Below are 22,041 nucleotides of genomic sequence, written 5' to 3' on the forward strand. Positions count from 1 at the left end.
GAACTTTATCAACGGAGAAATGAAACCAGACGAACAACTACCTTAAATACATTGTCAGCTGCAGGTAGTTCATTCTTTAATGGAGAAATGAAACCTAACTATCAAGAAGTTATTTTATCTTTTATGGTGAAATTGCCAATGGCCAATTAGTTAGTCAGCGAAAACGCTGGTGGTGCACATGCTTGCAGCAAAGAGGTTTACAGTGTAACTGCCAGACCGGGCTCTTAGAGGTAGTATTTGTTTGGGAGGCATCAGGAAAAACTCAAGAGAGCCTTCTAGATTCATCAGTTGTGTATATATAAAATATCCCTGGCCATCTTTTATGCCTCGATTTTCTAGATAAATCAGTTGACCATGATTTACTGGTCCTGATGATGCGGCTTCCCCAATTTACTTGCATGGGGAGACCACACCTCCCAAAGCCTGGAATTCCTGTCTAATAAACTCCCACACTCCCAAGCACAGCTGCTGCCAACTTGGCAAGATGGCTCGTTCCAGAGTGACAGTTCTGCTAAATGCCCTGCTGTCAAATCTGCCATCTGCTTCTTGGTCCAGGCTGGGAAGCAAAGAAATAGATTTTTCTTCTTTATTTTGCCCCTTGCCACCCCCACAATGGTACGAGCACACTCGCTACCCTGTCTTAGGATGTTTGCTTGATTCCTCTCTTCCTCTGGCAGACTCACCCCAGAACTCCTATCTGGAGATAGTAATGTCTGATTGTTTCCATTCGCACCACACATGGGGACTCATCCAGCCCTCAAATCCACCAGTCTGGTATAAAAATTAAATGTCCACTGAACTTTATGTCCTCACATAGCAGGATACTTTGGGAGCTGTGAATATCACTACGATAATGCACGCCTCAGCCATTTGCAGCTTTGGCACTCATGCAGGATGTGTCTCTGATTATGATATCAAGTATCTATGAAATTACCTTAAGACAGCTTTCAAGATCACCACTGGAGGTCACAAGAATTTCCCCTGCTTTCTCATACTATCCCACTCCTCTGACTGTGCCCCTCCTTCCCTGCCTCTGCCCTTCCTATGCCTACCATCAGTCTTTACTATCCAGCCTTTTGATCTACAGCCAAAAGGCTTATTTTTGACATCTGAGGAAATTCAAGCATAAGGTGAGCCAGGCTCTGGTGCATTTGGCTGGGGCATTTGGGACTCCAATCCAACAGCTTTCAGTATGAGTAGAAATGTAAATGGATACCTGAAGCCCTTCACATCACACTGGGGACATGCAAACTAGAATATTTCACATGTCCGACCATGAAATTGAAACTTCACATGAACACACACTTCTCCATGATGGCAGAAACAAATGTACTGGGGATTTAGAAAAAGGTATTCAGTTGCATCTTTCTGTACCCACAGACATCTTCTAGCCTTTCAAATTGGATCCTGATTTCTCTAATGCAACAGTTGTACACTTTTGCCATTTGAGTGCACACTGAATAAACAATTGACAGGTATGACTTAACACCCCTGTCAGATGTGGACATGAGGTTCCTCTGTCTTCATTTAGGTATCTGTACCGTGCACACACTGGAGCCATCCCTTGGAACTCAGCAGCTTAGAATATCAAAATCAGCACTCTGTATTACACTTTAATGGAGAGTGGCAGATTAGAAAGGCTGAACACCCAAGGATCCTTCCTCCCTGAGTGAGCTCATTACAGACCTGGCTTCAGATACCATCTCTAAGAGCCCTATCAGGTAGTTTCGCTATAAACCTCTTTGCTGCAAGCATTTGCACCACCAGTGTTTTTGCTGCCTACCTAATTGGCCATTGGCAATTTCACCATAAAAGATAAAATAACTTCTTGATAGTTTGGTTTCCTTTCTCCATTAAAGAATGAACTACCTGCAGCTGACAATGTATTTAAGCTAGTTGTTCTTCTGGTTTAATTTCTCCATTGATAAAGTTCCCCCAGTACCCCCATTTCTATATTATGTAAATCTTAGCTGGAATGAATACTAGAAAATGATATTGGTTTTTGCAAATATGTGTGTGTGTGTGTGTGTGTGTGTGTGTGTATTTATTTTAATGAAAGGAGGAAGAGGCCTATCTAGAAAATTATACCAATTCTTTACTTTTTTATTGTTGTTGCTGTTTTGTTCTGCAGCCTTTGGTATCTGCTTTTAATGTTTAAAATTGCATTGAAGAGCAGAAAGAACTCTTATCTGGGAATCAGGAAATTTGATTGTTTTTTTGTTACCAACTAGAGGCTCATTAATTTTAAGATTATTTATTGTTACCTAACAATAAACCCAGAGAGGTATTGAGCTTGGGGCTGGAGATAAAATTATGAATAGCCGTAGTCCCTACCCTTATGGCCCTTACTGTTAGCAGGGGAGTTGTATAATTAAATGGGCCACTGAGATAAAATATGACATGTTGCTGTGGTAGGGCTAGGTCCAGAGCACAGCTGAAGCACAAAGTGAGGGCAATTCACCAGTGTTAAAAGCCAAGAACAGGGAAGGTAGGTCTAAGCTGAAACTGTCGGGTTTATAGGAGGGGTGGTTGCCAGTGGAAGGTGGATGAGGCTGAGTGTTACTAGAGAAGAGAAGAGTATATGCAAATTCCAGGAGAGAGAGAAAGCCTGGCCAGAGCATATGTGGAGATGTGCATGTATGGGAGGGCGAGTGAACACATAGGAGTTGGTGAGCTATGAAACTTGAGAGAGAATGAGGAGCCACATCAATGGCCTTGTGTGCTGAATTAAGGAATTCGGACTATGTTCTGGGAGCATTAGTGATCCATAATGCTTTTAAAGCGGGGCCTCATATTTGCACTTAAAAAAATATGCCCGACTGTTGTGTGAAGAACAACTGGCTGAGATTGAGAGCAGGACATAGGATATAAGTTAGGAAGTTCCAGTATACTAAACAGGAGGGATGGTGATGGCCTGAATGAAGACAGTGTTTGCGGGCAGGCGGTAGGGAATGGAGAAAAGTAGGTCGACTTGAGAAATTTAAGAAGGGAGCATTGTTAGGATGTGGGTACTGATGGGACGTGGGGCTGAGTAAGAGGGGGAGGTTAGAAGGACCCCAGGTAGTGGGGTGTGGTTGCGGGTGGATAGTGGTGCTATTCACTGAGAGTGGATTCCGGAATGGAATAGATTTGAGTAAGGTGTGGGTCATCTCAGGTCAGGTTCTGAGGGGAACCAGACTCTGAAATGGAGATTATACTTTAGTAGGAAGTTCTGTCAGGATCAGTTCCCAGGTGGGAGTGTGATAGAGAAGAAAACAGAATTGGGCAGAACCAGAGGATGAACTGCAGTGAACTGCAGTTACAACAAATATGTCTGTCATTCCTTTAGAGAGTTCTGGAGCTGGAATGACCTTTCAGAGTTATCCTGAGCTGCGGCAAGGGGCTTATCACTCATTGGCTGAAGAGGACTTGACTTTGGGCAAGGTGGCTCTTTTTAGCCAAGGGCAAGTCCTAAATCAATATGTAGCTGAGAGCTGTTGATGGTCAACTGTCCCAGCAGCTGCAGGAATGTGTCGCTTGTCCATGGAGGAGGATATGGGTAGCACAGTATGGCCAGCATCCACTGTGTGTTCGTGAGGTCAAGTAGACCAGTGCCTCTGGGCTTTGCTCCTCTTGTGACTAACAAGAGGGAGTTAGACAAGTTGATTGCTAAAGTCCCTATGTACTTGAACATTCCAGGAGAGTCATAAGATTGTAGAACTAGGAGACTATCACATTTAATTAACTTTTTTTTAAAACCGCTATAGAAATGGAGACCCTGAGAGGTGAGGTGGTTTTCTAAGACAAACAGTGATTAGAGGTAGGGATCTCTTAGAGTGCATGTCTTCACTTCTGCTTTGCCTGAGGACTAGGGCTACGGGAATCCTCATCTGTGTGGGAGAGGAAGCGATCAGGACTTTTGTTCCTGTTAATGGGGCTGGAAAATTTGATGGAGACACATTAGGGTCTTATCAAATTAGCATATTCTGTACTTGTTTAAAAGTTGGTCAGGAAGTTGAATCAAAGACTGAGTCCCAGTGGAATCTCAGCTGAGTAGTGGGAGCTCCATTTATGCTTCTAACTTTTCTAAAAGGCTTATCTACTCCATGTCCCTGTTAGCCTGTTAAGCTCACTTTTCCAAAGGCAGTCTCTCTAGTGCATTGATAAAGCACCTACTGGCTTGGCTTGTATTTCTCCATTGTCTCTGAGCTTCTGGGGAACAGATGTGCTAAGGACATGCACTTTTCATGATCACAAGGGAAAAAATGGAATCTTTCTGCATTATGGCCAAGGTTCTGATGATTGGAACATATATGAGTTCCCTTTCACCTACTTATTCATCTTACAGCTGGAGTGTCTGAATCAAAGCTATTGCTATTGCATTCCCTGGAGATGACAACCACTTCTTTGTTTTAACTTCTAACCACATCGTTTCACTCTCTAGTTCCTTCTGCAGTTGCACCATTGCAATAGTTGTATATCCTTGGTGTGAAGGGCTCATGGCAAACGTAATCATGATGACAGGCTGACTGGGGAATTCAACAGTTACCCGACACTATTCCCATGTATTACTCTAGACAAAGAGATTTGTATTGCTGAGAATCAGAGAATCTATGTTTGTGGAATCTATTGGAGTTTGATGGCACTTCTGAGATCATTTTGTTGCATAGCATGTCTGTCTGATCCATTTTTCTGTTTTGTTACAGCAAAATGTATCTATGGAGGAAAAGTCCTTGCAGAAGGCCAGCGTATTTTAACCAAGAGCTGTCGAGAATGCCGAGTAAGTTTCAATCTTAATTTCCAAATGATAGGGATCATGACAGATAGCTTTGTGGGCTTTAATAGGGTTCCTGAGTGGAGCATATTGGCCTGAGTGGGTGCCTGAGGGGTAGGACTCTCTGTGGTGGGCTGGAGGTCCAGGTGGGGAGGTCCCAGCCACTGTCGTTGTGCAGTTAGTTTGTGGATATCTGTGAATCAGGTAGCCTTGGGAAAAGCTATTCAGGGAAGGATGTGAGAAGTGGAAGGGAGCTAGCAGTTACTATGAGTAGGGAGATTGGCAGGTGTCCCCTGGAAAGAGTTTTGAGACGTGTTGGAATCAGTCTGTGATGCCAGCTGTGGACAGTGCCATCTCTACCCCCAGGTATCAGATATAGTGTTAGAAACTGCCTCTTTCTCCTGCTTGCTTCCTCCCATGTATTTCTTAAAATAAGATGCATAGAACCATAGATCTCATTCAGTAATCATTCAGCAAACATACACTGAGCAACTGTTACATATCAGCATTGTACTAAATTTGGGGTATGCAATAGTGAACAACACAAAGTCCCCCCCTCCCTGCCGCCATGTTTATAGAACTTGCAGCCTAGTGGAGGAGACAGACAGTAAGAAAATAAATATACAATATAATGCCAAATTCTATAAATAATACAAAGCAGGCTGAAGAGATAGAGAGCTTTGGGGCGGAGATGGGTGGTCTGGGAGGGCCTCTCTGAGAAGGCGATATTTGAACAAAGTGCTGGATAAAGTATGGGAGCCAGCCATGCAATTATTCGGGAGAGGTGCCGTCCCAGGAATGCAAGAGCGAGGAACAGGGAAGCGGGGAGACCGAGTATGAGGTGGTGCGTTACGGAGCCACCCTCGCCCCACAACAAAGCACAGCTGGTTTTACGAGGCATCGCCAGAACAGCTGACCAGAACCACTGTGTTTCAGAATAGACCATCTTTGCTAGTGCTTGCACCTATATTTTTTCATTTGCTTTTCATCCCTGGGGAAAAGAAAGGGCTGTATTTTAAAGACAGAGGAGAATGAAGCATTAGAAACCTGCAGAAGCTCTCAAGGAGCTTGAATCCATTTTTTTTTTTTTTTTTTAAATAGAGGCTTGGTAGTTTGGGGGAAGGGAAGGCTCTTTCCTATTTACTGTCTCTCTTTGGTCAGAATCTAGCCCAGCAGTTAACTCCCTTGAACTTCCCTACTGTATTTCTTATTCACTTTTTCTTGGCTGCCACTAGGAATGCAGAGATCCCATGGGCCCAGGTTAGAGGGTATGCAGGTGTGGTGGTCTCTGCATCAGTGGATGTTGTGCATAGGGGCTCCTTAGGCTGTGGCAGAGGTAGGGATGGTGTGACAGCAAGGGCTCTGTGCTCTCTTGATCAACAAGGCAAGCTCCCAGGCCAGAGAGTTCGGGGTTGGTGGGTGGTCTTCAATCTGGGGCTGACAGTTTACCACATAGGGATGTTGGGAAGATTAAATAAGATAAAGCATGTGAAGAACTTGGTAGAGTGCTTGGCACAAAGTCAGTCCTCAATAAACGTGAACCGCTGTTACTATTCCACCTGACCATACATCTGACTATAAGATGGATGTCATGTCCTCTGTAAATTGTTCCCGTTCTAGGGGAGGGAAAAAGATTTAAATTCTAAAACCCCTACTTTTTCTTCTACCGCGGAGGAAGCTGGGATGACCAGGCAGTTTTGCCCACTCTTGATGATCCCAGTATCTGCCATTTATCTGTCACTTACAGCTAGCAACCCCTATTACTTTTTGAGCAGAGGCAGCTGGTGATGAAGAAAGGTCACAGTTATGATTCTATCTCTGTTATCATCAGACAGGATCAAGGCAGACACCATTTAAGACCTTTAGAAGATATGGACATGGATTTAAATGCCAGCTTATTGGAATAGCTCTTACCACTGTTACTGGCACATTGTAGGTGCTGTACACACTTGGGTTCATCTTTTACTATTTTTGTTTAGTTATGTTTTTACAAATTAGAAATAAGTTGGGACACACAGGTTATTCTCTTTGTGCAAGTGGTGCGTATATGCATGTAGGCATGTATGCATGTGTGTGTGATGCAGGATAAGGCAAATTTCTCCGAGGTAGTGAGGGGAGACCAAGCCCTGTACCGAGAGAAGAAGAGAGTCCTTTGGTGAAGAGTGAAGAAAGAATTCAAGAGTCAAAAGGAAAGTTTATTAGAAAAGGGATAACACTCCACAGACAGAGTGTGGTCTCCTCTCAGAGGCAGAGACTGAGAGGGACAGAGTGAAAAGTAAGGAGAGAAAGACAGTGAGAGGGACAGTTAGAGCGATCCTGAGGGTTTGGGGGAATTCAGTTTATATATCATTCTTTATTGAGCTATAGTTTAAAAGACTTTGTTAATCCATTTCCTTTGATATGGACATACAATAAGGAAGGAGAAGAGTCTGAAAAGGTAATATGTAGAGCACAAGGCCTGCTGGCAGTTCCCAGCCTTTAATCCATAGGTTCCCCATGGTTTTAGCCATAGAGAATGACTCTCGGTTCCTGTTTCCCCTTCACAGGTGTGGAGAATGGGTCGTTAATAATCTCAGCAGAAATCTTTTGTTCTAAAGGTGTCCTCCTGGCCTGGCTGCAGGGCTGATCAGCATATTGCAGCCTCTGAATGTAGCTTGATTAACATTTTTAATTCTCTTGCCTACTCTCTATATTATGTGTATATATGAATAACTTCATCCCCTTTTAAAAAGTCATTAATTTCTTATTTTATTTCTACAGTTATTTACTAAATGATTATTTGTGTATAGAGAGAAGGGCCATTGACACTAATATTTAACATTTCTTGAGTACTTAGTATTTTCTAGCCACTACTTAAAACATTTTAAACATATTATCTCATATAAATCTCATAATAACCCTATGAGATAGGTCCTATCATTATCACCATTTTGCAGATGAGGAAATTGAGGTACAGAATATCAAAGTCACAGAGCTAGTAAGTGAGCTAGCCGGCTTCTGAGCCTGTGTCACCTGGGCTCCAAAGGCTCCTTTCTTAGCCTCTTCACTGCCATGCCTGATGGTATTAGACTTATTTGGAAATAATTATCATTTCTAAATTTTAGAAGAGTAGATTCGGAAAGATTGGATGATCACTTTTTAGTCCATCTAAGATTGGTCAGATGATAGCTCATTGATTCCCTTGATAAAGAGTGGCATTTATAAAAGGCCATGTAAGAGCTTTGGGACACATTTAATAGATGTTTTCTGCAGGGATAGAGGGTGATGGGTGTAGGATGAGAGGGCCCTCAGGTATTTCCTGGGCAGCCTTTCTTAAGATTTAAGTCTTACTGCCCTATGATATCTATTGTATGTAATGAATTATCTTCTCCTCTAGGTATTTAAAATGGTTCTATGTAAGTACTATCCTTGGGAGAATTGAGCAAATAATTACTCAAAAATTTTCTGCATTCTGTGGTTCAAAAGCAGATTCCACAGGTGACAAAGGGCTGCCTGGAGATCCATCAATTTCCATTTTCCTGGGATCAGCAACACCTTTTAGCTTCAGTAACACCTATTAGATAAGAAACAAACTCTTGTTCCACACCATTTCACCACGTTTTTCCAGAAGTTAACATATTATTTTTAAAAAACCAAGATGAATAATATCTTCTAGCATGCAGCTCAATTTTGTCAATTTTGCTGCTCTGTAATATTTCTTAATCCCAGGGATTTTTTTTTATACGTTATTAGATATTCACATTGAAGCACACTGGTCAGTAACTTGAAAGTGTTTATATTTGACTAATGACAGTAGAGGCATTTGCTCTAAATGAGAAAGAATGGAAGAATTGTATTTTTCCACCAATGGTCATAAAATAACACACTGTAATTAGGAGGATTTAAAAATGTCAATCATCAGATACTTCTTACTAGAGGTAGTTTTGAAAATAAACTTAAAAAGGTTTGTGCCTAATTATGTGGCTGGACTAAATGGATTTGGTGGCATTTATGCTACTGTAATCAAAGTTCATATTATTTTCAAATTCATGCTACTGTAATCACAGTTTGTACTGTTTTCAGATTCAAAGGGGTTTGTCTCTGTTTAATCATTTGGAATTATCTCACTTATTAAATATGTTAAAGGTTGATTAGAATTGGTGATTGATTTAATCAGTTGTCAAAGCAAGCCTTTTTTATAAAAAGAACCCTTCATGAGTGATTATTTAAAAAAATCTTCTGTAGCATTTACAACTTTTTTTTTTTTTTTTTTTACAAAAGCAAATATAGATACAAGATATACAATTTGGAATATAGAGGGAAGAGTATAAGGAAGAAAATGGAAATCACTCCAGAATCTTACCACCCAGAGATAATCTCTTCTAACAGTTTAGTTTTTGATAGCAGAAGTGAAAATTATCTTAGTGTGAGTTCTCCTAGAGGCAGATCCTAAGCTAAGGACTTCAGTACAAGTGATTTATTAAGATAGTGATCCACGGAGACACCAGTAAGGATGTGGGCGATGTGGGATATGAATGGCAAGAAACTGAGCAAAGAGAGATTTTAAGTGAAAGGCCATGAGGGGTCTGGAGGATGAATTTTACCCCAGCTCCTCAAGGTAGAGAACCTCTCATGCCTATTAATCCCTGGCTTGGGCTGTGGGAGTGAGGGTTGTAGACTTTGCAGGTAACTTCTGGCATTCTGGGCAAAGTGGCTCCAGTGCCCAAGAGTATCCCTCTAAGGATGGCAGGGACAAGCCAGGAGCCACAAAGCATTGGGGATGGGCACACAGAACTGAAAAAAGAGATCCAACATTATCTATTGCTCTATTTATGCAAGGAGGTAGTAGATAATGAATATGTTAATATTGAAGGATAGAAGTAGAGGCTATAATGGTAAGTAATTAAGCATTGTATTTTCCTTTTCATTTAGCTCATGCTGCTGATAGTAAAATTATTAACTTCCATTGGTTTGTAATAATTGATTTGATTTCCTGTTGCAGGAAGGAAGGTGCATCTAATAGGTAGTCTAGCTTTAAGACTGGTACTGACTCTTGAGGTGAGGTGCCACCCAGCGTAGCCTGGATTGAAGGATGAGAATGGAATGTAGCTGAAAAGGAGGACTGAGTGAATAGCAGAATCAATTCTCAGATCTTAGGGCCAGTTTTAAGATAGAATCACAGGAAAACCAAGAGATCTAGTTACCTTGGGACAGATCAAAGATGAAGAGCAAAGGGGAAGGAAAAAAAAAAGACCTCCCAAGGAATGCTGGAGTCTAGACTGTCTGGGCTGAAAAATATGAGAAAGGCAGGGAAGCCATGATGCAAATTATCCAAATGACAGGTAGTTGGAAATTAAACTTATACTTGACATTAAAATTATGTTTGTGCTCATATGTAAGAATGAGTGTGTCTGATATAATGGGAATTCCTGCCAAATCAGTGAACTGTGGGGGCACTGGAATGATAGAGTCTCTTGGAGATCGAAAGCTCAGTGTCTCCCCCAGCCCTCTTGGCTGCCCAGACCCACCCCTTTTTCCTGTCTGTGTTGGGAATTACCTTCCAGCCTTAAATGAGACTCCTTTTCTAGAGCTTGTGTCTTGCTTGACTTACACATCCTCTTAAGAATGAGGGAGAAAAGCTTAACATTTTGTATAAAATAAGGGACATTCAAACTCCCTATAATAATGGACTACTTTTTAAAATTCAGAGCATAACTAAATACAGACGTTAAGAATGTCAACAAAGAGGACCTCTGGTGAAGTGAAGTCATAAAGATTCACCTGGCCACATATTTAAGATTTCATTATGATTTTGTTTATATTTAGAGAAAATCTAGTGTTCATCTAAACAACTTTCTTTCACTCATACCTGCGTGCCTTGGCTCCTTGCCTGTTTCTTATGCTGGGAAAGTTTCTTTTTCTTTATCTTATTCCATTATTCAAGTCTTGTCAAATGTGGCATCTTCATAATTTCTCCACATCTGGGCAGAATTAATTATTTTCCCATGACACATTGTAATACCTTAATTAGAGCATATATTTTTAGGACTTATTGTACTGTATTATGGTTTCTAGTTTAAGACCTTTTTCTCTTCCCATCAGAACTGTCAGCTCATGAAAGGCAGGTAAGATGTGTTGTATTTAACTTTGGGTTCACAGTGCTTATGGTCCAGTGGAGTACTGAAATGGGCTCACAGAAGCTCATGAGAGCTCATTGTATGTAATTCCCAACTTCGTGTTCAGTGATATCATGTTGGTAGTTCAAAATCTGCCATCGCTGGGGTTGTTTACACCACAGAGATCAGCAGACACTATAAATCAGGGCTCCCCTGTCCCATTCCATGGTCAGTTGTTACAATTTACCAGCACATCACTGTTAGTGACCTTCTGTGAGGTAGATTGTACTCAAAAAGTGTTCATTGAAAGGAAAATTTGCCTCCTCCTTTGAGAATCTCACCAATTTAATTTGTGACTTTGTCATGATTGTGGAATTCTTGGGAGTACTCTTAATTCTTGTAGGTTGTTATCACTGTAGGCTGTTAACAATCAGCATTATACATTTGTGTCATTGACTAAACATATGAATGTTTTTGTTTCCCTGTTACTTGGCTTTCAGGGTGGAGTTTTAGTAAAAATTACAGAAGCGTGCCCTACTTTGAACTGCTCAGAAAAGGACCACATTCTCCCAGAAAATCAGTGCTGTCGTGTCTGTCGAGGTGAGTGGGCTCAGTGGTGGGGCATGCTTGGGCTGGGGGTGGGAGTGGCTTTATGGCTGTGAGGGTTTAATGAAGAGTGTGATGATAATAGCTTGGGTCCAAGATACTGTTCTGCTCCTTAGAAACTTGCATGTCCTATTTACCTTTCTCATTCCTAGTCTCCTCAATTGTAAAATGAGGATAATAATAGCATCTACTTCTTAGGATTGCTGTGAGGATTCGATGGGAAAATGCATAAGCCCCTAGCATCCTGACTAACATGTGGTAAATATTTGATATACAGTAGTTCCTATAAAAATGATGATAGTTCCTGCAATGATGATCATTATCATTATTATTGTTACATATTTCTCATGAGTAGGATTAGAAACATTTTTTTCATCCCTTTCCATGGGCTAATTCCCATATTTGACAGAAGATAACTTATAGTGAATCCTCACTCATAGATTTATATATAACTTTTTTGCTTCCTGAGAGGAAAAAAACTTCAAGTAAGCAACACCTAATTGCTTATTAATTCTGGGACAGAAATTGTTTTGCTTCTTTTTGCTGAAATTCCCTTTTTTCCCCCTAAATTTATTCCTATATTTTCAAACCCCAGCTCCACTATCACTTCCTCTCTAAAACTTCTTACCTACGCAGAATTATATGGATTAGGAGAACCTAAAATTTATTTGAAGTCTTAAGCAAATCCAGTTTAATTATAACTATTATTTTGAAAGTATACCCGCCACAAATCCTTCTTCACATTCTCAAATACCCAGTGAGCTAGAGCCCTTTCGGCTTACCTTTGAAGCCTCTAGAGTTAAGAAAAATCTAGCAGCGTAGCAGTTTAGCTCAGGTAACTTCACATTTTACTTCTTAACAATCTTTTCTCCAGCACAAGGGTCGGCACATATTTTCAGTAAAGGGCCACAAAATATTCTAGGCTTTGCAGAGCCAGAAGGTTTCTGTTGCAACTGCTTAACTCTGCTGTTGTATTGCAAAAACAGCATAGACAATAGGTAAATAAATGAGTGTGGCTGTGTTGCAAAACAATTTTATTTACAAAAACAGGTGGCAGTCTGTGATGTGCTGGCCCCTCTACCAGCACCTTCAGATCTATAAAAATGTTGTATATTTTATCATAGAGTGTTTTCAGCTTAGGCTGAGATTTCTCTCTGTGGTTGGTCATGAGTGAGCAATATTTTGGTCAAATTCCTAGGAAACTGAGTACATTGCTAGCCTCACAAATGGCTCTTAGAATCAGTGAGATGCTAACCATGCCACCTGAGTATCTTCCTTGATTTATCTGCTTTCATGGCTACAAGCATGTTTGCAGCTGGGATGCTTAAGAAAGCCCTAACGATTGACTGACATTTCCAGAGGGATACATTTATTGGTAACTGATTGGGTTGTTAGGTAGGTCTTATAATTTAATGCAAAATCCATCACTTGCTATTTGTTGAGGTGCCAAGTGGGGATCAGTTTATGTAAATCCTTTCTGATTTATGGTTTCATTAGAGCAGAATCATTGATTATTCCATAGAAATTCAAGAGGAATTTCATTGCTTTGACCCAGTTTACAACAGACCAGGTGTTACTGCTTCTGTTAGTACTTCTATGAATGCATGTACTTCCTTACCAATGAAGATGCTGAGAGATGTGACATTTCATTAAATAGTAGACTTATTCAAGGCTCCCACTGCAGGCAACCTGGCTTTTACTAAACCTGATAGCTTTGAGGGAAAAGTGGGAGGCAGGAATAAGGCTTTGGAGATTAGATCATGGCTGGGGCCAACATGTGACATGGAGGATTTTCTTCTTCCTCCACCTACCTGCTTCCTTCTCAGCCAGGAAGTTACTAACTCTTTTATTTGACAGCTGATGATTTTTTGTGGAGGGGTGTGTATGAGAGAGAATTATTTATGCTCTTTGACAGCTGTACATTTTGACAGGAAATGGAGCATGTCTTAAGAAAAGATATGGTGAGAGAGACTTCTTGTGGGGAGTTGGTTGACTTAAACTCTTGAGATATATGGGTTCTCTTGGGTTTCTCCTATTCTCTCATACCATAATTGAGACACTGGAATGAAGAAAGCATTTTTTTTGACCAAGGCCCTTTTCAGCACCACTTACCGTCATTACCTCCTTCTCTGTTGACTCTTAGCAGAGAAGAGCTCAGAACATCCAGCCCACTTGTTCGCATTCTGGGGCTTGTTGTGCTACACATTCGACAGTCAGAAAGTGAGAAGCATATTTGTCTGAGCAGCGAGGTATTCTTTTTTTCCCCCCCATGAAAACGTAAAATTTATATGAAAATTAACAAAAACATCAGTCGAGATAAGCTTAAAGGTCTATTGTCTCAAACTGTGCTCCCCATGGTTTTTGCTCCATATCTCTTAATTCCAATTTATTTCCCAAGAGTATCTTTAGAACTAACAATAGTCTCTCACAATATTGTAGGAAATATTTTTCCCCTTCGATTTCTATTTGCCTTTCACCTTTTCCTCCATGTTCCTGTTTTCTGAGTGGAGTCTTGCAAGAGGAGAGGGAGTTGAACAGTTACTATTCTGACAAGACTCGGAAAGCCCAGTGGGCCTCTTGTAAGGCAAATTATTCCGTTCTTCTCCCCCTCCTCTTTTACCCTCTCTAAAATAGAAAGTAATGAAAATGTGAGAAACACTCCATTTCTATATAAAGTAATTTTTATTCTGCGTATGGAAAGGCTGTACTGCTTGCTTTGTGGATAGAGATTGTGTACCGACTGGCAGGCAGCAAGTGAGCAGAGGGGTGGGACTCTGATGACCTGAAACCCATGTTTCAGGGATGAGCTCAGTGGTGTGATGTCGGCTATATGGTTTCTGCCGCCCTGATATTATTGGTTACAGAAAATGATGTGGCTGTAACCTCTTTCAATACCTGCACCGGAGGCCTTTCAATTAGCATATTTGTCATTTCTCTCTGTCTTACTGTGAATGTCAAGCCATTATTCTGAGGGATACTGCCCCAGGAGATTTATCATTCCTCCAAAGTCTAATTCAAAACCTTTCTCAGGTCTGTTCAGGGAATTGAAGTTTTCCAAGGTTTATTTTCATTAGGACTCTGATGAGCCACCTTACCCGAGGAGGCTTAGACTAGGACTTTGAGAAAGCCAGAGTGCTTTCTACTTTCTGACCCCAATTGGCTGGTTATGTAATATCTAGAAAGCTCTCCAACTTTTTTGGTAACATTTGTTTTAATGATCACATTTTATGAACTGCTTCTTTAAATGTGGGAGATGAGGTTGGTGAAGATGTGTTCCTACCACATCTATTATTTTTATGTCAGTGACTTTATATGAAATTACTTTCAGTACCACCTCATAGGCTTTATATATTGCATTTATGAAATAATGTTAAAACCCATTTTTTGCTGAGTTACAGCTTGTTTCCTCAAGTTATAACTTGGCTTAATTTTGAAGTGGATTTTTTTTTTTTTAATTGAGTCATGCCCATTTTCTTATATGGCTACATACTGCAGCATCCCCAATTAAAGAGGTATAGACTATATGTTTACACTGAATTTTTCTATTTTGGGGAATTAAACCTAAGACCTTAGAGTTAAGAATAATAAGCTCTGATTGACTTATGGTGTTCACTGTGTCAACTAGGAGCTCAGATTTTTTATGCCAAATGCTGCAACTAATTCCCCTGTCCTTTAGAGAAAAATAAACGTAATCAGCTGAACAGTTGGTTAAATCCACAGGGCTATTGGTGTAGCCAAGATGCCCTTAGGGAAAGAACTATGACACTTAGGAGGGAAGACATGCAAAAAGAATCAAGGTGTTGGACGTTGGCATGGAGAGGTCGCTCTGCAGTTGCTGGGGTCCAAGGTCTCAGTCACCAGCAGCACTCCCCAGAACAGCTCTAATCACTACTGCAGTTTTCTCTGACGCCTCAGGACATTTGTGCCAGCAGCGTGAAATTTGTTTACCCTCATCATTACCTTGAGGTAATGGCTATATATAGCAGGAGCCTGTCTACTTAAAGTGTCAGGTCATGAAGTGGAAAAGGGGGGAATGGGCACCAGATTGACATCTATGCCCCTGCCTAGCCCCTGCCTGGGAAGAAGTAATAAAAGCGTAAATGTGACACCAGCAGAAAACAACTGCTCATCAATGCTAGTGCTCTCTGTAAAGGGGAAAGAAAAACCGACAATCTTGACTGTTTTCTCGGATCGCTCCAGGAAAACACACCCATCATTTGGCTCATCCCAGAATTCTTGAAACACACCTCAGGGTTTTATTTTCCCCATTATGGATTCTAATTGTATCTTCAATGTCATCAGTGACTTTAGAGAGGGTTTTGCTGCATGTTTAAGACTGTCGTTGTTGGGAACAAAATTCTTTCTGACATCTGTTTCCAATGAGTTTATCTGTAATTTTAATTCATGTTCACTTGCCTTGTCATCTAGCCTGGGCTGAAATTAGGTGAGATTATTTGTATTATTTAAGATTTTGTGCCTTTCAGTTAAATTCTCCCAAAGAGTCTTGGAGTCACGTGTGTGTGTTGTTTTTTTTTTTTTCCTAATCTTCCTATCATTTAGCTGACTTTGTAATCGAAGTGGGTTAAAGAGAGGATTTCAGGGTATTTGAGGTGGAAAGAGGCTGGAAAAGAGTGCTGAATGAGAATATAAGCTAGTACCTAAATAGAGGAACAGGCAGTTTGTAGATGGGTCAGGTCCTCTGTGTATTGATAGATTGAATCTGATCAAAATCCTTGCAGCCCTGGGCTGCAGTGGACTCTGGAATGACAGGGCTATACACTAAACTGTTGAGGGTAGAAACAGGGCATTTGAAGTACAGTCTCAGGAAGTCCAGGAAATCTGTGGTCCTGAAAGTGCCACAACGGATCAGGGCCCAGGGAGCCTCCAGAAGAAGGCACATTGTCCCAGAAAAATGACCTGCAACTAAGGCCAGGTTGCTTGCTTGGATAGGAAGACTCTTAAGTGTTGCCTACTATAGGAAAAACCAATTGCTTTCTAAGGTAGAACCTGTGAGAGTCCAGAGCTCAGTCTCTAACAGGCCCATCCTGATCCAACCCTCTGTCTACAGGAGCTAAAGAAATGTACTCAGCCCTCAAGGGCCGAGGCTTCCATGGTATATGTGTTGGTTCCAGAGTACATAAGGGTATACAGTTTTCATAAAAGATCTTCCGGCCATATCCCTCCTAGTCTGTCTATGAGTGGACCTGTCTCCATAGCAATGAGGCAAATGGAACATACTGTACTCAGTATAGCTTTGTTCCTTATATGACTTTCAAGACTGGGCAAGTAACAGTGATGTGAGAGGTATTGGTTTTCTAGGGTTTAAGTCAGGGTAGAGAATTTTGGAGTGTGTTTTCAGATTTTCCAGGTACATTATTTCAAGGGTTACCTGCACGACCTCCTGGGAAATATGTTAGGGTCAGGAGATTGAGGGCAAGCAGTGGTGCTCTATGTGGAATTAAACTTTAACTGTCTTAGGGAAACCAAGGCCTACCCATAAGTAGTGGCCTATTGGAAGAAGTCACAGTAGTCAATCATACAGATGCTGCTCAATCATTGGCTGTAGAAGCCAGAGATGAAGCAAAATAGGTGGATGGTTTTGCTGTGATTATAAAGGGTACAGAGTGGGATGTGGAGAGTGGCAGTGTGTGTGTGTGGGGGGTCTTTATAATAAGCAGGGTTTATTATATGCATATTAGGCCAATAGTTTTAAAACCGGCAGATCGTTTTACAGGTGTTATTGGTAACACTGGCAAGAGAACTCTAGATGCAGGGCCACAAGGGAGAGTCTAAATTTTAGACTGCTCCTAAATAGAGGAGAAAAAAATATGACTCCAACATTTAAGTTTCTTCATTAATTTCCTTGAATTTGTTATGGATACATGCTGTCCTATGAGTTTGAAACCTTTATCCTTTTTCTAGCCAACCTCATTCATCCTTCGAATTTCTTTAATACTTTGTGTTAGGATCCTTCTCTGTGATATATTCCTGGAGCAGATACTTGCCTCACTCCATCCCAGTATCTCCTTGTAGCTTGATACTCAACATCAGTTGTCTCTGCTAGAGTATAAGATGAACGAGGCTATATTCATGCTGTTTATGGCATTTTTTATATCCCTATCATCTAGCACAGTACCTGGGCTCATGGTAGGTGTTTAAATGAATATTTGTCAAGTCAATGAATGGTATCTCTGGTAGGAACTAAAATTAAGGAGGTGGTTTGAGTAAAACCTGGAACCTTCTTTCAGCAGATTGTATGTCTTTCTCTGAGCATCTGCTCACTTGCAGCAACTCTAGTGTGAGCTCCAAGTGGGTTTCACTCATCTTAGTGTCTCATCCATGGATGGTGTTCTGTTGCTTGATAAGATATATATATTTTTTCTGACTTTGAGTCCTCAAGCAGTAGATGATAATGAAATATGACGTGGAGAAAGAAACAAGGTTTGTTCCTTTGGAACTATTCAAGGCATGACACAGACTAGAAAATAATGTCAGCACGTGGAGTACTGGTTTCTGTAGGCCAGGGACAGCATTCTTTGAATGTCCCTTGATTAAAATTATGGCTGGGAAGTTATATAGGGTGCTAGAGAGAGACTCGGTATTAGAATCATATATGAGTTTATATTTCTTTCACCCATCACCTATTATTTGTATAATTATAGGGATGGTAGTTAACATCTATGAGCCTGGTTTATTTATTTTTAAAATATTCTTAGTTTTTAGTTTGGAGGACTGTGAGAATTTAGTCATTAGCTTAACAAATACTTACTGACTGCCTATAATGTGTTGTTAGGATTCAAGGTGAACCAACTTGAATGACAGTTTCCCTTGAAGAGGTGAGCTTCTAGTAGGGAGATGGACATTCAACAAATAAACACAGAAATAAATACATAATTAGTGATTGTGATAACTGCTATGAACAAGAAAAATAGAGTGATATGGTAAATAGTAATGGGGCTTTCTTCAAATTTGGGAGACAAGGAAGCCATCTCTAAATAGATTATATTTAAGCTAGGCCTCAAGATTGGGTAGAAATTATTCTGGCAGGGATGTGTAGTAATAATCTGAGTTGGTGGAACAAACTTGCAAAGACCCTGAATCAAGGAAGAGTTGGAGTCATTTAGAGTAATTAAAAGAACGTCTGGTAACAATTGGAGGGGAATGATGGAGGGACAGGGGGAGCCTTGTTTGTTGTCTCAAGTCTAAGTTAAGGATTTTGTGTTTTTTATAAAGTAAAATAGGAAGCCCTTGAAATATTTTTGAGGGGGAGTGACATGATTCAATATATGTTTTAAAAGGATTCTTTTGTGTGGAAAATTCGAGACAGGAAAAAGGGGGAAGAGGAAGGCAAATGAGGCAATTTCTATTTCAGAGATGATAATAGTCTGGACTAAGATGGGTTGTTGTTGTTACTGCCAGGGAATAGAGGAGAAAGAGATAGATTCAAGAGCTATTTATGAAATAAAATTAACAGAACTTGAGAAGGGCCAGTATTTGAGGGATGAGGGCAAAGATGATTCCTAGTTTTCTCATTTGGGTGGGTAGAGGTGTCATAGGTCGATATGGAGAGCCCAGTGAGTGTGGATTTGAGAATAATTTCAAGAGTTCAGTTTTAGCTGAGTGAGCTGGGAGATGCCTGTGAGGGTATCCAAATGGAATGTCAGCTGGGCTGTTGGCCACATTGATGTAACCTATGTAAAGTGGAATGAATGGGATAGTCAGTGTTATTTCCTGTGTTCTTACAGAGACTATGAGCCTTTATTATTCCTTCTAGAGATGGATGGATGTTCTCATCTGGAGGCCAGAAACGTTTAGGCATAAGCATTGTCCTAGACTCAGTTTCTACTAAGAACAGATTGGCAGAACATGCTGGTGGGTCCTTGATGAACCTATTTTAAAAAATTTACAGGATATAGAAGGATTGAGATCCATAGACGTCATCAGAGAGTAATCATTAGTAATTGTTTATGCTCCCAAGCATTTAAATCACAGCGATTTATATTAATAACTTTAGAGTCAAATCATGATTCTGCCACTTCCTGGCTGTGTTACCTTGGTTAAGTTACTTAAAGTTTCATCCACATTTTCCTAATTTGTAAAGTGAGGATGATGGTAATTTTCAGGATTGTTGTGAGAGTTTCATGAGGAACGTGTGTGACAAGCTTAACACTATGCCTAGATTGTTGGAAGAAGTCAATAAGTAACAGCTTTTATAATTAAGGTGTTCTCTGTATTTGGCCCAGTGCTAGTTGAAAGATGTCACTATGTGCTTCTATTTATAGGGGAATAATTCTGGAGACTCTAAAATCATGTATTAAAAATAGTCAAGTAAGTCTATGGCCACACCACCCTGAATGTGCCTGATCTTGTCTGATCTCGGAAACTAAGCAGGGTGGGGACTGGTTAGTACTTGGATGGGAGACCACCTAGGAAGACCAGGTGCTGTAGGCGTTAAAAAAAAAAAAAAAAAAGTCAAGTAAAAGAACTTGAATATTGGGTACTCTGCCTGTATATACGGTGTATGAAAGCTTTGTGTGTGTGTGTGTGTGTGTGTGTGTGTGTGCACGTGCTTTTGTGTGTGTAGCCTACCATCTGGTCACAGATTCTAATTCTGAAAAAAAAATTGATTTAAGAAAGAGGATGACTTTCTTAAATCAGACTGTGTTGATAACTAGCTGAAGAAAAAAGTAATAAGAGCTTAGCTAGAGGACTTGAGAAAGAGGCTGCAGGTAGCAACCGAAGGCAAATATTCAGGAAGGGAAGTATCTCTATCTTACATGTCATGCTATTCAGACACATCAGGTAAAAAGGACAAAGCCTTTAGAAGGATTCTGAAATGTGGAGAATTAATTGAGGATTTATGACTTGGAACCAACTCAAATGCTGAGATGGAGTTTTAAGAATGAAGATAACAAGCTGGAGAGATGGAAGTATTCTAAAATGATTGTGGTAATGACTGTACAACTGTGTAAATTTACTAAAAAGCATTGAACTTTATCTTTACAAAAGTGAATTTTATGGTGTGTAAATTATACTGCAATAAAAATTAAAGAAAGAAAAATGGTGACCAACAAACCTGGCACATTTGTCTTCCAGTTGGTTGATAAGGGGGCATTAAATGCCATATAGATTCATTCATCTATTCATTCACTCATTAATTTACCGCCCCCATATTTATGCCTGTCTACTTGTCCATCCATTTATAAGTCATGCATCCATCCATCTATTCTTGTGTGGGTAGCTCTTGGTTGAAAGAAACGAATCAGATATAGACCCTGACTTCAGGAAGCTGGGTTGACTAAAGTTAGATTTTTGTTAAGAATATTTGGAATTACCTAACAGAAAAAAATTGTTTTTGAAGATGAGAAGAAATGTAAATTGGAGTTGTTTGAATCTACACATGCAAAAAAAATATCTTCTTTTATCCTTTGGATTGTAGAATGCTTAGGAATTTGTCACTTTTGGGTGGACAGTGGAGTTAGACAATGATTAAACACTCTGGCCTCAGACCTAGGTCCTGGCTCTGTGTACCTTCCAGGAGTCACTACTTCAAGCTTCAATTGTACATCTTTAAAATAAGGATAATAATTCCAGTTTCATAGGATTGTTAATAGAATTAAATGGGATGATCATGCAAAACATATAGCCAAGTGCCTAACATTAGTATGTGCTCAGTAAATGTTAATTATTGTTATTACATCTGTGCCAGATTATTTGAGGTTCTTCAAACTTGAGGTACTTCAAGTGTTGGATTCCCATTCTTCCCACCAGGATCTGTGCCTTGCCTCTTTCAAATTTCTACCTAAGATTAATCCAAGGTCAAGTTTTGCATCATCTAGAAATGATTTCTCTGAAACACTATGATAATTTGTACTGCTCACATCGTATTTAATGTAGATTGTTATATCTACACTACCCTGTATTTGGCTTATCTACCCTTAGTGTTTATAATTTCCTTGTGGGCAGAGAATGTGTCTCAAACATCTTTGCTTTGCTCCCAGTAGCTTGCATGGTGTTTCAGTCCACAGAGTAGGTGCCCCATAAATATTGAATCATAATTCACTTGTGCAGAAAGCCAAGCAGGCAATGAATAATTATTGCTTGAATGAAGTCCCATATTAATTAAAAAGCACAGGCATTTTTGGCATAATAGTGAGGCCCAACCAAAATGGATTTGACATTAAGGATGGTTTGTCCCATGGGCCCTTCACTTTCCCCAAAATACGATTTACCCAAGTCTCTGCATTGTGAATTGACATGGCACATGCTTGATAGAAAGATATGCATTGGAAAATCAACAATGTTGGATGGGCTTTGTTCCAGCCCGTCAAATGAACGTGGAAGGAAAAGGACAGTTACTGTTTCCTGGAAAGAAAGGGAAAAGAAACAAAGAATATGTGTACTAATGGATGAACAGGTGACATTGAGTCAAGCTTCATAATCAGAGAAAATGTGACTACTTAATTATTGACCAACTATGGCATGGTGAGGGAAGTCCAGGCACTTCTTCTGTCAAAGGGAGCTATGATCCGTAAAAGAGCAAGAACATCAAGTTATTTTAGTTATGGTGGTTATTATAAGCCTTCC

At 40.2% G+C, this 22,041-nt stretch overlaps 1 protein-coding gene and 1 pseudogene across 5 annotated transcripts in view; both read left to right on the forward strand.

Moving 5' to 3' along the window:
* NELL1 (neural EGFL like 1) overlaps positions 1–22,041 on the forward strand; it is a 719,285-nt gene that overhangs the window by 176,069 nt on the left and 521,175 nt on the right. For all 5 annotated transcript variants that reach the window (XM_039865670.1, XM_039865651.1, XM_039865633.1 and 2 more), the window contains 2 exons: positions 4,686–4,759; positions 11,349–11,448. In XM_039865670.1, the coding sequence (XP_039721604.1) occupies positions 4,686–4,759; positions 11,349–11,448 (174 nt within the window). The remainder of the gene's footprint in view (positions 1–4,685; positions 4,760–11,348; positions 11,449–22,041) is intronic.
* On the forward strand, positions 19,787–19,905 carry LOC120610672 (uncharacterized; annotated as a pseudogene).

Source organism: Pteropus medius, unplaced genomic scaffold, assembly GCF_902729225.1.
Source record: "Pteropus medius unplaced genomic scaffold, Ma_sr-lr_union100, whole genome shotgun sequence".
NCBI classification, from domain to species: Eukaryota; Metazoa; Chordata; class Mammalia; order Chiroptera; family Pteropodidae; genus Pteropus; species Pteropus medius.